This window comes from Falco cherrug, chromosome 5, assembly GCF_023634085.1.
Source record: "Falco cherrug isolate bFalChe1 chromosome 5, bFalChe1.pri, whole genome shotgun sequence".
In the NCBI taxonomy this organism is placed as follows: domain Eukaryota; kingdom Metazoa; phylum Chordata; class Aves; order Falconiformes; family Falconidae; genus Falco; species Falco cherrug.
Window position 1 is genome coordinate 16,765,665 of NC_073701.1, and position 15,418 is coordinate 16,781,082.

The following is a 15,418-nucleotide window of genomic DNA, read 5'->3' on the forward strand; positions in this document are numbered from 1 at the left end:
CCCGGCGCCGTGGGAAGCGCCCGGCGGGGAGCGCTGCGGCGGCGGAGGAAAGGGCGCTGCAACGGGTGCCGTCCTGCTGGAGGAACTGGCGTATCGCGACCATTTATTTCTCTCAGGAACGCCAGTTCGTGCTCACGACTGCAGCAGGTAAAAAAAATCCCTCTAACCCCTAACAGGGAACAGCTGGGCTGGAGACCTCCAGGGGTTTCTTCTGGCTGAAGTCGTCAGCGATGCTGTGGGTGCAGCCACCCAGCAGCAATGCATATGCTGCAAGACTCGTCTTGCCGCTTACAGCTACCCTCTTTGCCACGATACAAACTCATCCGACAGAAGTGTATTTCTGATGACACGGTTGGGGTTGCGGGCTGCCTTTGTACACCTCCGTTAAAAAGCCAAGTCACAAATTACTGTGCTGTAGACCAAAAGTGACCACACGCTTTTAAGGGGTTTACAATTATTATTGAAGTCAACGGGTTCTTTCTTGGATTTCCACTAGTGGGATAGCTGCTGGACTGAGGCTGGAACAAGTGAGGCTTACGGCACAAGACAAGCCTCTCGCAGGCAAGGATTGAGCAGTTTGAATGCTGAGCTGTGAATAAAGAGTGACTGAGGTCTCAGAGAGGTTGTCTGCCATGGTGGCAACACTAAACAGATGTTTAATATCTCATGGATTTTGACTTACAGGAACCTCGCTGAGTAGAACAAAAATAACCTCAGCAAACTAGATAGCCTGATGGAGAAAAGCTGCCTTCCTATGCACAGCAGGCAAAGGCAAGGAGAAGAAAGTACACCCATATATCTAAAATAGCTATAAACAGGGACCCAGCACTCACCTCTGTGTTCTTATGCCAGACTGTTGCATTTTAAGTGGAAACCACATCAAAGCAAGATGGGGAAAAATAAACACAATAGGGGTGATCATACAAGGCTTTCTAGAGTTGTTACAATGTAAATTCATAAAAAGGGTCCAAATAATAACAAAAAAATACACCCCCCTAAAAAGAGACTTTTAATTTTACTTCTGTTTTCTCCCATCCTGTGCCTGTGAATCACCTTTGCAGCCAGAGGCATCTCAGACATGCTCCAGGGAGCCTCTGAGGCAACGTTTCTTACTGCTCTTTATAAGGTAAAACCAAATGGCTGCTGTGTTAAAAATAAATAATTTAAAAAAAATGTAAAAATGTCAACCTTCCCCCAGCCGGACCTGGAGACCTTCCCAAGCCCTTTATCCACCCCTGTAACTGCCACACGGGCGGCGGACGAGGCTTGGGAGGATAAAAGCCGTTGGGGGCAGCAGCTGGGGCCGTTACCTCAGTCTCCTCAGGCAGGTGGGTGCCGGGAACAGCCGGTGGCGGGAACAGCCTCTGCTGGGCGGGTCCTGTGAGGTGGCGCAGCGCCCGCCTTGCGCCGCGTCACAGGACCCGCCTGGCTCTCAAGCACCTCCCCATGGCCCTAGCCCGTTCCCAGCCACATCTCCCCTTCCCTCCGCAGCGCCATGCGGGTCCTTCCTCACGTCGTGATGCTCTTGGGGTTCCTGGGGGTCCTGCGCTATGGCGGTGCCTCAGGTGAGTGCGGCGCGGGGAGTGGGGGGAGGGTGGGGCTGTGGGCCGTGGCCGCCATTAGGCGGCTGGGAGGGCTGGTGGGTCTCGCTTGGATAGGGGAAGAGACGCTTTTTGGCCGGGTCGATGTCAGGTAGGATGGAAGGGAAGGGGCTTGTTTCGTGGAGGGGCCCGCAGAGCCTTTTGGGGGGGTGTCCCAGGCGGCGGCGGTGGGACCTGCTGGTCTGGAGGGGTGAGCAAGAGTGAAGATCAAAGCAAAGGTGCAGGCTGCCTGTGGAGCTGGAGAAGAGTTTTGTATAGTCGTGGTTATCTTAATCTTTGATGTGGGCAGGGAGAGCTCATCCTGCCCCCCGCCCTTCCCCCCCTTTTCTTTATGCAGCTTAATTGCTACGAACGCCATCGTTTTAACTCTTACACGGATATACCGCACTAATTTTAACTGTGCTGTTTCAGGGATATACTATAGGCTGGTGAGTCTGGTGTAGGGTTGTGTTCCTCCTAAGAAAACAAGGTGACATTCACTACCTATGAGCTTATATGAGAAAAGTAACAATGTTAATAGTGGAGTTTGGTGTATGACCATATACAGGTGGCCATGAATTACCAGCACCCTGTGAATTGTGGGTTGAAAACCACTGTCCCTATAAAACTAAGGAAAAGAGCAAAACCTCTTAGAATTTGGAGCTTGGTTCCTAAAATTACTTGTTGGCTGTGCTGATGTAATCTGACTTTTTTTTTTGCATGGGCTTTTTTTGTAATTCCCCTGTGCTCCTGCATGTGACTAAAATAGGTGTTCAGAGGTAAGTGTACTATAATGACTACGGCTTGTGAAGATTCAACTGTTAATCTGCTTGCTTTTTTTTTCTGGTTAAGTTCTTCTCTGTTCGAAAAAAGGAAAAAAATAATCAGTTTCCTTTCAGAGATAAGCAAGTAGTATCTTATGTTAGGGCTGATGTAAGCCTCATCTTAGTTTTTTCTTTATTTTTAGACCTGCTTCTAATGATGCTTAATTCTCCAGAAGGAAAAAGGTACTCTTGGGATACTCTGTAAAACTGCGGAACAGTGTTTGGAATTGGCCTCAAGTGTGGAAGAGTTGTTTCCCCACCATGCCCCCAAGTCTCATGCCCAAGAAGCTTAGACTTGGTAACTGATGGTGGTTAGCAGGTCTGAGAATGAGTGCTCAGTGTTCTTAGATCTTAATGCTTGCATTAAAATGTGCTGACAGGCAGTTTGTCTCCTGGACTTGATTGAAAATGGGTCATGTGTTATTTTTTTAAAGTATGTAAAAAGGTAGAATAAATATGGGACTAAGCTAACTGCTTTGCCTTGAAGGGGCCTGTTGCTGTATTTCCTTGCATAATTGAGGGTGGAGGGGGAAAGTATTTTTCTCATGAAAAGCTAATAAGCTGTGTAACTTGTGTACCAGTGTCTAGCTGATCATTAGGCCCTTCAAGCAAGGACACTTGCTTAATGGTTCACTTATTTGAAATTGTCTTGTTAGTCAGTTGTGGGCACACAGGTTTGCAAGGCTGGGCTCTGCTATCTCCTAATACTAGAAGATTCTGCTTAATTTTAAAAGTGCTGATAAGTAAAAACTGAGCGTGATGGCCTGTATTATCTCTCTGGGTTGCTGATGGGCTGTAGCCCTTCAAGGTTAGGATTTGTGCAGAAGTGGTTTATGTATCATGGTTTTTATCTTCCAAGGAGCTCCACCTTCATTAAGTAGGAGTGCAACTGGCCTTGTTTTACTACATCCAAACCAGGTTGTTTAGTGTTGGAAAAACTAAAGCAAATTTATAGTGTAATCAGGATTGACTAGTGCCCCTCTCATAAAGGGAGCTTTATGGGTCAGTTTACTTTGCGCTAGCCATTTAGTTTATGCAGAGACAACATTCTAAAATAGAGGTTCAGACAAAGCTATTCAGATGTCTGAATGTATTGGGTAGCTGGTTACGTGCATCTTGAAGTGTTACTACCTACGTGTGCAAGTGACACTTTAATCAACAGTGCCAGCAATGTGGCTGAGGCCAGGTCTTGCGTGTTCTGGCTGATAATCAAAGTGGATTAGTAAAACTGTAAGTGGGTGAGACAGGTACTTCTCCCGTCACTTTTCAGACAGTAGAAGGCTCTATGACCGCTAACTTTGTGAACAGAATAGTCTTCTGGGATGGGAGTGGTGCAGCTGGTGACAAGCCATGCGGCAATATTGGCTTTAAGCATGAAACTGTGCTCTAAGCATGAGTCTCAATACACATGCAATTAAAACATAAAATCTTTTGTAAATCTTCTTGCTTCTTTTGGGTGTGTGTGGTGTCTTTATTTGAGGTTTTACTAGTGTGGGAAGACAGAGGCCTTGTAGCAGAGCTCTGTACAGGTCTGATATAATATGGCTGCTGGCTTTATTCTGTTTAGTAACTGTATTCATGTTTTCCCTATGCAAACTAGTTTTTAGTCTGAGCTTGCATTCAGTCTCCCATTAAATGTCTTCATGTGACTACTTGTTGATGTACTCTATACGCTGGAAAGTTGTTCTTACCTCTTAAAGCTTACATAAGATTATTCTGCATACCCACTGTAAGCTGGTTGGCACGAAGTAGAAATGTGTTTTCTCTGATTGTGGAGACCTTCTTGGTCTGAGGTAACCATGATGTTTGAGCATGTATCTGTAGATAAAGACTGATCCTGTGTGGGCAGCAATGGCATTTCTTCACTTGTGTCTCTTAATGGAAATTGGTCTGCTGGGTGTAACTAAGAACTTTATATGGTTAACTGTTTGTTGGTGATAGGGAAATGACATTTAACTGTTGGAGCCGAAGTGTGGTTTACTTAAAACATCAAATGAACTGTGAGCTCAGCACTGAATCAGAGAATGGAAATGGTTCAAGCTGGGTGTTGCATGTTGGTGAAACTCAGTGTCACAGTGAGGGGATAATAAGTGCTGAGCCTCTGTAGTGTTCATTATCTTGTTGCTTAGAGTTAGGAATGATGACTTTAGATCTCAGAACAGCTCAGAGAGGTTTGGTTCCTTTGCTGTCTTTACTGGTTTTGCTGTTCATGTAGGAGAAAAGTTACAATGTGAGTGACCGAGTGGACTCTTGTCCAGCTCTGTTCATCAGTTTTTAATATGCTGGACTGTCTGTGCTCCTGTTTGAGTATTGGTACTAGTATACAGAGTAACATGTGCTCAACACTCCCATCTTTGTTCTGCTCTTGTTCAGTTTCAGCAATGCTGACTTCCTTTAAGTAGGTTTTCAGTTGATAATATCTATAACAGTGAGAGTTCTGCCCTTGTATCTAACGCAAAACTATCCTGGCATGCAGGGACCATCATACTTATCCCTGCAAGGAAAGAAGAGGTAAGATACCAGACTATCCCAGAGTGTTTCCAGACCTTCACTGTCTAAAGCAAGTGAAACAAAACAAGCTGGGATGCCTGGATTTTGTTCCTGGCTCTGTTGCTGACTTACCAGCTCAACTACCTCACTTCTGTGGTATCTCTGCTGCATGTGCTGCTGAACCTGCAGTCCTGCAGTTGTATGCTACCTTCAGTGAGATCAAGCTTGCCCAAAGAAGAAGCCTGCATGCTGTGGCCAGTACTACATGTTCATGGAGGTTTTGGTATCTGTCCTTCATCTTTGACAACGCTGAACTTGTAGCTCAGGTAGTCTAGTGCCTGTCTGAGAACTTGCAATAGCAATAGGCCTGATGAGCTGGTTAATTTGCTTGGAGCACAAACAATGACTCTTTCAAATGACAGAAAAAGAGAAGGCTGAAAAGGTGCTGTAGTCTGGCCACATAGCAATTGCTCTTCCAGAAAACTTAGAAGGTCCTGCTGGTCTGCAGTGCTTGTGAATTGTCCTTTTAGTCATCTTTCAGGCCTGGCTAGAATCTAGCGTGGTTCAAGGAGCCTGTGAACAAGAAGCTGAAAAATACTTGTCTGATGGATGTAGCCAATCTTGTTATTCAGCCAGAATCTATGCTCTTCTGTCCAGACTTTGGTTTAAAATGTGTCACATGAACTGTTTTAGGAGCCATTATGCAAACAGTAAAGCAATGTAGAACACTATGCCTTAATTTGCCACACTAATTAGACTTGAGAGAGTGCCTCTGACATTTAGAGTCACATGATTGTATTGAAGTGGTGGCTGCATGTCTTGCTGACAAATAGGTTCTTATTTATGCAGAGACCTCTGGGTAGAGGTGCAGAGTGGAGGTGAGAAACAAGATTGAGCAGTGTAGGTTTTTTTTTCCCCCTTGATGTAGGGCACAGAGAGGATGTAATAGTTTCAGCTTTCTCCTTAAAAGAACATCTAAGTGTGAAGATCTTGTGGTTCAGGAAACTCTGCTGAAGTTCTTAAAGATCAGAAAAATATTTTTTCCTGCATTCTAAGCTTTCACTCCAAATTTCTGAGTGCATAGATATACAGTTTGTGCCTTTTGAATACTTTTCTTTAGTATTCATACTGCTAGTTGCACTTCTGGTAGAACTTAAGAGCTAAGGAGCAAAGAGGTCTTGTGGAGAGGAGGATAGCTGAATGCTGTTCAGGGGACTATCAGAAACTGAAGAATACACAAAGCTGTTTTTTAGCTCTAACTTTACATTCATTACTGTTTGAAAACTGAGTAGAAACTTCTTCTGTAACACAAACTGCAGACGATGGGACAGAAAAATGGAGAATCTTTGTGTTCTTCGTAGATGGTTTGTGATCCCCATATTTCAGCTGGGGTTTATTCGTGATGCAGTACTGGTATTAATTGAATTTTGGAGGTAAGCATGTAAGGGTTGAAGTTAGCAAGGTGAGATAAGACTTTTCCTCTGTTGTGAGGTGAGTGGAAAAAGCACGAGGGTAGGAGCTTGCCTCTGTTTACATATTGTCAAGAGGCAAAGAAGCTGGCCAAAGATGCTAATTCTTGGCAAGGGAGGGTGGAAAAATAACAGGAAAGGATTTAGAGTACTGGGTATGGTTTTGGATGAGAAGGCTGTATCCCTTTTTTTTTTTTTTTTTTGTGTGGGAGACCACCTGAGTCATTGGCAACAGTGTATATGGGATGGTGCTGTTGATTACTCTGTGCTTCTGTTGGAGTACTTGACAATATCAACCCTTTACTTGAGAAGAGGCAACTTTATTGAGGAAATACTCTGTATATGTTTAGGCTTGATAACTTTTAGGGGTTGTTTTTGTGTATGCTCTGCAAGCATCTGTCTGCCTGCTAACCACCAACAAAAGGATCTTGTGGCTTCTGTACAGCTGCTTCTCTTTCCTCTCTTGACATCCCCTGTCCCTCAAGAGCCCAGCACAGGGATAAACCAGGATTTCTTGCAGGACTTGAATGGCAAGCCAAAGCTGATTTTCAAAGAATCTTGTATCCTAGGTCATGTGGCTCTCTCTAAATTAAAATGGCAGTGGATCACGAGGTTATGCTTGTCATAAGAAGAAATGGTCTTGGTCATGTCTTGGAATATTAGTCAGATTTCTAGATATGGAAACTGGGGTCCAGCAGTTCTAATAAAGAATAGTGTGGGAGCAAAAGACACGTGATGCAGCTGAAAGTAGGTAAGTATACATATGTAAACTACAGATCTGACTGTACAGAAGTTGACTCCAACTCCCATGGTCCATGGAAATTCACCCAGGAAGACTAACAGGTATTGTGCAAGTTAGCTGGCTAATACAAGCATACTTGTCTGGATTTGCTGAAAAGCAAGTCGTCCTCTGTGTCCTCAGTTTACTGAATGTTACTTGCTGTTGATTGCATTAGCTGGTCAGCCACAGCTAGTGTCTGTTGCTGATGAGCTCTGCTGTATGAAATACTGAGCTCCTGGGAGGAAGTCCTGCTCCCTGTGCTTAGGTGGGTGCCAGGCTATATGGTGGGTTCTCAGGCTGTGTCTGTTCTTGTAGGTATGGTTCTGTGTATAGTAATCTCTGAAACATTAATACACCTTAATTACAGGATGAGAGTAGCATAAAACATCTTGCTCTGTTCCCAGCTAATATTGGGCTACTGGAAGCTTCCAGGCTCCCCTTGACAATTGCTTCCCTCTGGACAAAAAAAAGTGTTGGTTTTTTTTTCTGTAATACAGGTCTTCTTGAGCTTTCCCTGGGAAAATTCAGAAACGTGCTACTGAACCGAACCAATCCAGTGGAAGCTGTAATCAGGAACATTGCAAGCAATGTAACTGTTGTTATTTTTCAAGTACATGCTCAGCAAAGCAATGTGGTGATATCCTTTGATAAGGTACAGTAAAAGTGTCACTTTTCTGTTCTTAAATGCTACTTGTCTTTTAACATGGGAGTTGGCTCTGCTACATGTAGGAATATAGAACTGAAGCTATATAAATAATATCTTACCTGCATGACTCTTTGGGCAGTATTATTTTAGCTTCAGAAATCCTTTCTTGTACTTATGTCATAGCTGCTATTTTGGAGGACTGAATGCTAAAGGAATATCAGAGCTGGCTTGAAAATGTTTCAAGGCTCTTTGTTTCTGGTGGAAGTGGTGCTTTTGACATGTGACTGCTGACTACTATCTATCAGCTTGTCAAATTGAAAACAGATTCATGCTAAGTATTTGCCGTATCCCTTGTACACTAAACGATTACTTTGGGATGTTTAGTTGTCTGCTGTTCATGTGGTGTGGATCTAACCCCTACAAACATGTCTTGTTACCCCAGCTCCTTGTTATGAATCTAATTCTCCTTTCATGGCACATGGAGCGTAGTGCTCCTGTGAAGGTTGCTACTTCTAGCTGACAGTATAAGTGTTCCTATTGGCTATATGCTAGCTTTAATTTGTCCCATCTTTACTGGGATGCAATAAAATACTGATGTATTTTTTTTTATGTGTGGGGCTCATAAATGGTATTTGAGCAGAATTTAGACTAAGCCAAAGGTAGTAGATGAGGATCTGCTATCCAGTTTCCCTCTCCCCATCAGTATTTTCCAAATGAGAATATACGGAGTGCCAAGAAGTATCCTGGGAAGCTTACGAGATGAATAATCTGTAACACAAGTCAGCCAGCTCTGTCATCTTTGTACTGGTGGAATAGCTAGGATTACAGGCCTAAGACATTAATGTTACACCTATTCAGTCTTTGATTACCACTGGTAGAATCTTTTGCTGTCAATTCAGACCCTCTTTGTATTTATGGGCCTTACCAGGCCAAGGACAGCGATGCATAAATATGGCTATACTGCTTTTTGGGGCTGGCCTGCCTCTAGAAATATGAAGCTGAGCCAGACCCTAAAGTCTGCCAGGTCCAAAGTGCTGCTTTTACAGTTACCTGAGGCAACACTTCGCCTTGTACAAAGCATACTTCCCGTGCTCAAAATAAATTTGACTGCAGGTCAGTTGGCTGTGCCACCTGTGTAAGTGTGATACTGCCATTGCTGCCTGATCTTTTCTCGAGCTCCCTGGTTCTGAAAGGCGTGGTGGTGTGGGGAATTGGGTCAGTATCTGACCTGGCCCCAAGCACTTGTCTAACATGTTAAGCCAGCTATCATACAGTCATCTCCATTCTAGTGGAGATAGTGACGTGCTTCTGCACTTTGGTTCCCACAATGCTCTTTCTGCTTCTCATAATTTTTTGTGAGGGATATTCCAATAGTCTTACACATTTACTAGTCAATCTATTGCTGTGCAGCAGTAGCCTTCAACTAGCTAGATTTCTCTGCAACTTGCATGCAATTATTAACTCTTTAGTAGTCTCAAACTTATCACTTGTGGTTTTGAGCCTGACCTAGGCAGTGTGTGGTGTCAGAGGCAACTCCCTTTTTTTTCCAGCTCCTTTTTTCCATCTTCTTCTTACCAGCTAGTGAAGGGCTGAATGACTCATCAGTGGCAACTGACACTGAAATGTGTGCCCTACAGGTTTGTGGCAGGAATGTGATTACTGTGCAATACATGAAGCTGTAGTAGAAATCTTCTCAAGAACCGCTTGTTTATATAATTTGTTTCTATCCAGAATCCATCTGTGAACAGCTCAGGAATCGGAGTAGACAAAGGACTGGTTTCCATCCTTCGGCCTCAACAGACTGTATGCACGTGGTACCTTCGGTCACTGGATGCTAGCCAGGTGCTCAGCACAGCTATCTCTATTCCCTATATGGAGAAAGGTATGTTCCTATTACATGTTAAGGATACCAACTCTGCTTATTACAAGTTAACTATGAAATGAAGTACTGACCTTTCAGAGCTGATTTTCTTACATGGTCAAACATAAGATGGAGATGCCAGAAATTATTTGGAAATGGGCTGAAAAAATTTAGTGTCACCACTGAATTGAGTTGTATGTGGAATGTACTATGTGGTCTTGTGGTGACTTCAGCCTTAGAGTAGAAAACCGCTGTGTGTATGTATCGGGACCTGTTTTAGACTGCACTGAAACAGCTTGTGTTGGCTGCAATCTAGGTTGACTAGAACCTGACAGTTTTGTGTGCTCAGTAAGCAGACTATGCTTGCAAGTACTTGCGCTGCTGAGGTCTTAGAACTTTTTTGATGCTGTGCAAGGGGGAAGTAAAAACTATTACGGTCATCTCTTCTGTGTTCTAGATCCTATTCCTGGAGGCTGCAATCTGGAATTTGACTTGGAAGTGGATCCAAATATTTACCTAGATTACACATTGGCTGATATACACATCAAATTTGCACCTGCAAACCTGGGATATACCAGGTGGGTGAAGGCCTTCAGTATGCTGAGCAAGACCTTCTTTGTCTTCTTATTCGGCCAAGATCATAAACCAAGATTCTGCTGAAAAGGCTGACCATCCAGCTGCTGGCAGAAATCTTGCTCACTGCAACAAATGGAGAAGTAAATAAGGAGAGGGAGAGGTGATACATGAGAGAGAAAAGCTGAGAGTTGAATCTTGTGAGAGAGATTATGCAACTTCAGATGTGCAAGCAGTCAGCAAATACTGGGTCTCCCCATTCCTCACAATGACTTAATCTGTTTGAGAAGCAATTGTGTATTATAGCCAGTTTAATTCCTTTTACTGGTACTGAACCATGATAATGATTATAGTTTTGTTTAACATTGAGACTTCAAATTGTAAGGCATTATTTCCTGAATGGTGCCTGATGTCGCAAGTGATAGGCAGGGAATGGGGAAGGCTATATTCAGAGCGTACATGGAAAAACAAGCAGTGATTATGTGATCTTTGTTGGTTGTGACCTCTTGGAATTCTTATGCTGGTTCATTATGACAACTCATAGGAAGCCTTTGTAAACATAAAGGTAGGTACCAGCCCAAACACTACCTGCATCAGGGTGGTTCTACATAATACTGCTGTAGTCTGTACTTGCAAACATTGACAGTCTAGTTTTGAATTAGTTGCTGGTGTTAACTTCTAAAGAGTAGAAGCAAAATACTACCAAATTGGACAGGTAGCTTGGGGAAACTAATGTTAAGATCTGGGGTCTTGTGCTGGGGAAGTAGCTGATGTCTTCTTAATTGTAGAGGAGCAAACCCACCATCCTGTGATTCGGGAACTGGTCAGAACTCCAGATGGAGATTGCAGTATGATGTCTACCAGTACTTCTTACCAGAGAATGATCTTTCTGAAATGGTACTCATGAGCCACATAAGGAAGATGTCTGAGGTGCAAAGTATCAAAGGCAATGGCATTAAAGTAAGTCTGAAACGCTGGTGTAACAGGCATGTGGCAGTGGCATTATCTTATGTTTTCTTCTCCCCTGTGCTTACTTTCCTTGTGTGGTGACATAAGCAAGCTGCTAATGCTTCAGGCTTCTTGCTTGTATTTGGGGTTTCTGGCTAGGAAGTATACAGTGAGTGATGCGTATAAAATGGCAACCATTCTCTCTAGGAATAAAGGTGGCTAGTTAGCACAGCCTGAAATGTGGCAGAATTGGGATTTCTTGCAGTGGACTCTGAAGTAGATATTAGTGATGGGTCTTGCACCCTTTTCTCTATGAAACAAGCTCTTGTTGCAGTATCCTTCTGCTTGCTGAATACTGTGTTAGTCATAGTGCTCCTTCAGTGATGTTGAAGACATCACTTGCTTCTAGCTATACTGCCACAGAGTGCCTATAAATCCAGAGGCAGAGCCGCTTCTGATAAAGGTGGATAGTCTCCTACAGTGCCTGAGAGATGCCGGAGTCTGGCATCCTCAGATGCTGAGGGTTGAGCAGGGAAGAGAGCAAGGAAGAGAGCGGAGGGGAGGATACAGCAGACTTGGACTTGAAATGGGTGTTGTTTAGAGTGGCATAAAGAGATCTGATATGCAAGAGCAAACACTTGCTGCATATTTATGTAGCCCCCAGCAAAGAGATTGGAAGGAGCAGAGGGAGAATCTCGGTGGCCATAACCTGTCTGGCCATGCTGGGGAGTAGAATGGCAGCCTTGCCTGCTTCACAGGCCAGATGTGGATTAGTAGGCAGGCAGGGAACATTAACTGTGTCCTCAAATGAGAAGGACCAAAACATGAGTGGGAGAATCTTCTCCCCTGTCAGAAAACATAGTAATGTTGGAGGACGTGCAGTCCCTCCTGTGAGCCTTTAATGCTTCAATTGGTAATACTAAGAGGGTTCAAAATAGGAGAGCTCTTACCTGGAGTTCTTCCTGATAATCTTCCTTGAGCTGCTGAGTATTGTCTCAGCTGGACGGACACATCAGCAAGCCATCAGTAACAGTGGCAAACAGTTTCAATTAAAAATACTATTTTCTGTTCCAGATGCTTACGCTGACAGCTGATGACAAGACCAATGTCTACTTTTCCTCACTTCCTGGACAAGGTGTGATCTACAATGTCATAGTATGGGATCCTCTTTGGAATACTTCTGCTGCATACATACCTGTGCATACATACGCCTGCAGCTTTACTGACCTAGTGGATAACTGCTCTTCTCTCAGTAAGTCAGAACTTGTGTCCTTGTGAACTGATCTCAAGCTTGTTGTGGTCCAAAATGTTGAATGGTGCTTTTGAATATTTTTTTTGTATTTATGGAGGAGTGCTCTGTTTTACACTGGATGTGTTTTGTTACTTGATGATGGAGTCTACTTCTTGACTGAGGATAAATTCTAGAATGATGAAATAAAACTAAGAAATATTAGCAACTGAAGCTTTCACTTAATGATGAATTGTTTCACTTAGTAAATGGCTTGCAAATACCTAACTTTGAATTCTGTAGTGACACTAGCTTTTTCCATTTGAACTGGATACATAAACTTAAATCATTTGTAGGGCTATAGATGCTGCATGTGAAACTAAGCTAATAAAACATGAACTAGATTGAGGACCAACCTGATTTTTCTGACTGTGCTACTGCTAACAGGAATCTGTAACCTACAGGTAATCTGAAAAGACAAAATTACTTAAGGTGAGCATAAAGATAATGTCAGCAATAGTGGAAAGACTACAAAGTCGTGCTACTGTGTACAAAGTTGTAATGATAGATCTGAGCAAAAAAAGAGCAAAGTTGCTACTCCCATTATGACTATGGGAGGGACAAGAAGAATGGTTAGAATATGGTACACAAAGTAAAACTTGCTTGTTCTCATGATCAGTGATAAAGACTATAGCTGCTGCCTGGGTCACTAATCCTGTAGCACTGAATTTTATATATGATTGGATGTCCCTATTTTAAAGCGGAGCAGAAAATTCTCAGGTAAAGCTGTATCTGTATTATAAACGGCATACTACAGCTACTTAAGTAATTGTTGCAGAAACTTCAGTATTCTGAATATGCTCCTGATTTCTTAATCAGTCTGCAATATTCTGTTGGAGATCCTATCAAGGTAACTGTTAGTTCAGACACTGCAGGTCTGCTCATGTGGTGTGTTTGAAGGAGTGGCAGCTATTAAGTTATCAGACTCTGACAGCAACCTGACCTTACCCTAGTCTCATTGTTGGGAGTACTAGGTGGAATGCTGTAGTAACCCTCTCGTTCTCCTTGTAGGTAAACTCTCTACGAAAGTGTTCTTCACTGCTCTTGCCGTTGTAGGTCTTTTCACTTGTTTTTTTGGACACAGATTCTGGAAAACAGGTACAGAATGGTTTGGGGTTTTTTTCTTCTCATAAGTCTGGTTGGAATTTCATAAGCATAACTGCTGTAATTTAGACTGATGGTATTATTACTAACACTTGCTTGATAGTGATTACATGCCAATTAGATCTACTGCTTTGCTTTTGCAGGATCTGGGCTTTTAAGTATGGAGCAAGAAGTTTCCAGTATACAAAGAATAGAAACCTAGAACTAGGGAGCATGCTTGGTAATATAGATATAAATATGTAAATTTTTTGATTGTTTGAAGTCTCTGAGGACACTCCTTTCCAGAACAGTGTTGTTTGGCTTTCCTTTTGTGCTTCTCAGCCAGGGAGCTGATATGTTCTTTCCCTATTATAAGATGAAGGATATCTGAAGATGTACTGAAGTGGGCTTGGTATGAAGTGATATGACACCATACTAAATCTCTGTTCCTTCTCTAGACTTATTCTTCATGGGCTTCATATTCACAGCATTCTTCTTCTTCGTATTCATTACGAGGGTAACTGGCCTTGGTTACGATGGTGAGTAGATACGGCAGGATGCCCTGGGCTCTTCCTAGAGTATAGTTGTTACGAATCCCTTAGGTAAAATACTGGTTGTGGTTGTTTTTGGCCAGCCTTAAGAAGGATGGGAGGATGATACCTGGGTACCTGAACTGAACTCTGATTACCATAATAGCTGAATGTGCAAGAGTAACTGTTGCTTCCAATGTCAAATAGTGAGGCAGAATTAACAGCTGCAACTATGAAGGACAAATTTGAGTATCTCTCCAAGGAAGATAGAGGTTTTTAGAAACTCTGAAAACTTACATTCTGCTCCTTTCATAATGGGTGGACCTCAGTTTCACATCAAATGTAGATTTCATCTGTAAAAATGGAAGCAGGTCTGCACACTGTTTGTTAGATTAGCAAGAATTAGTTCTTTTCAACGGTGTCCTAGCTTGTGTAGTTACTTCTTGATACAAGTGCATTAGCTGTTGCAGTCTTAACTGCCCTGGGACCTTAGGGTGCTAAGGTGATGGTAGCAAGACTTTCTTTCTAGCCCTACACCACTCTTTCAGTAGCATACGTCAGTCCTTAGTTGCATATTGGAGTCTGAGTGAAATGCATGAAGTAAATACTGACTTTGACTTTTTTCAGACAGTTTTCATTAGGTAACAATCAAGCATGTAAGTGAAGTTGCTGAATAAGTTACTGCAGTAACTGAAGTTTTCAGAGTGTTGATATTTCACCTTTCGTTTTTCAGTGCGTCTTATTTTGACAGCAGTAGCTGGAATTATCGGAGGACTTCTCTTGGCTGCAAGCTGGTGGAGATTTGGCTCTGTCCTACTCTGTATGTTTATTATTGGACTTGTGCTGGGATTTCTCTTTTCATCAACGGTCTTCTTTACTCCACTAGGTATGCACTGAAATACTCTGCTGGCTATTGAGTGGTGTGTTCCTATTGTATTACAGGGACACTTCAAGGCTCTAAGATGAGGGCTGCTATCTGGTGTTTATCCTAATGTGATGTTTACCTTTCAAGTGTTGGGAAGAATAGAGATGTGCCTGAAGCATTCTTTCAGGTGCACTGTAATTAAAACTACTTAGGGAATCTGCAGTGGTGGGAAGAGGAAGCTGCTTATTCTGCAGAGAACTTGCTGAGGCTTTTCCTACCTAAACTGCATGCCATCTCAGCAGTCTGATGCCAGCTCTGCCCCAGGCATGCACTTGCTGTCTGTCTTGTTCTCTATCCAGAAAAAGTCACAGTCAAAATTCTGCAGTCTAACTTGGAGGCTTCAGGCATAAAGGCATTATGGATTAAGAGGAACTCTTGCTGTTACCTTTTACCATGCTACACTTCAAGGCTCTGGGAGCA

General features: G+C 42.9%; 1 protein-coding gene across 2 annotated transcripts in view; it reads left to right on the plus strand.

Annotated features, from left to right (window-relative positions):
• The window catches only part of TM7SF3 (transmembrane 7 superfamily member 3), a 27,368-nt gene continuing 11,950 nt past the window's right edge, over positions 1-15,418 (plus strand). Inside the window, exons 1-10 of one of the 2 annotated variants that reach the window (XM_005433685.4) lie at positions 1-147; positions 1,492-1,565; positions 7,642-7,796; positions 9,522-9,672; positions 10,109-10,229; positions 11,013-11,184; positions 12,247-12,424; positions 13,472-13,558; positions 14,002-14,082; positions 14,807-14,959. In XM_005433685.4, the coding sequence (XP_005433742.1) occupies positions 1,496-1,565; positions 7,642-7,796; positions 9,522-9,672; positions 10,109-10,229; positions 11,013-11,184; positions 12,247-12,424; positions 13,472-13,558; positions 14,002-14,082; positions 14,807-14,959 (1,168 nt within the window). In that variant the 5' untranslated portion in view covers positions 1-147; positions 1,492-1,495. Of the gene's footprint in view, positions 148-1,407; positions 1,566-7,641; positions 7,797-9,521; positions 9,673-10,108; positions 10,230-11,012; positions 11,185-12,246; positions 12,425-13,471; positions 13,559-14,001; positions 14,083-14,806; positions 14,960-15,418 lie in introns of those variants that run through there. The other variant, XM_027797437.2, reaches the window with a different exon arrangement.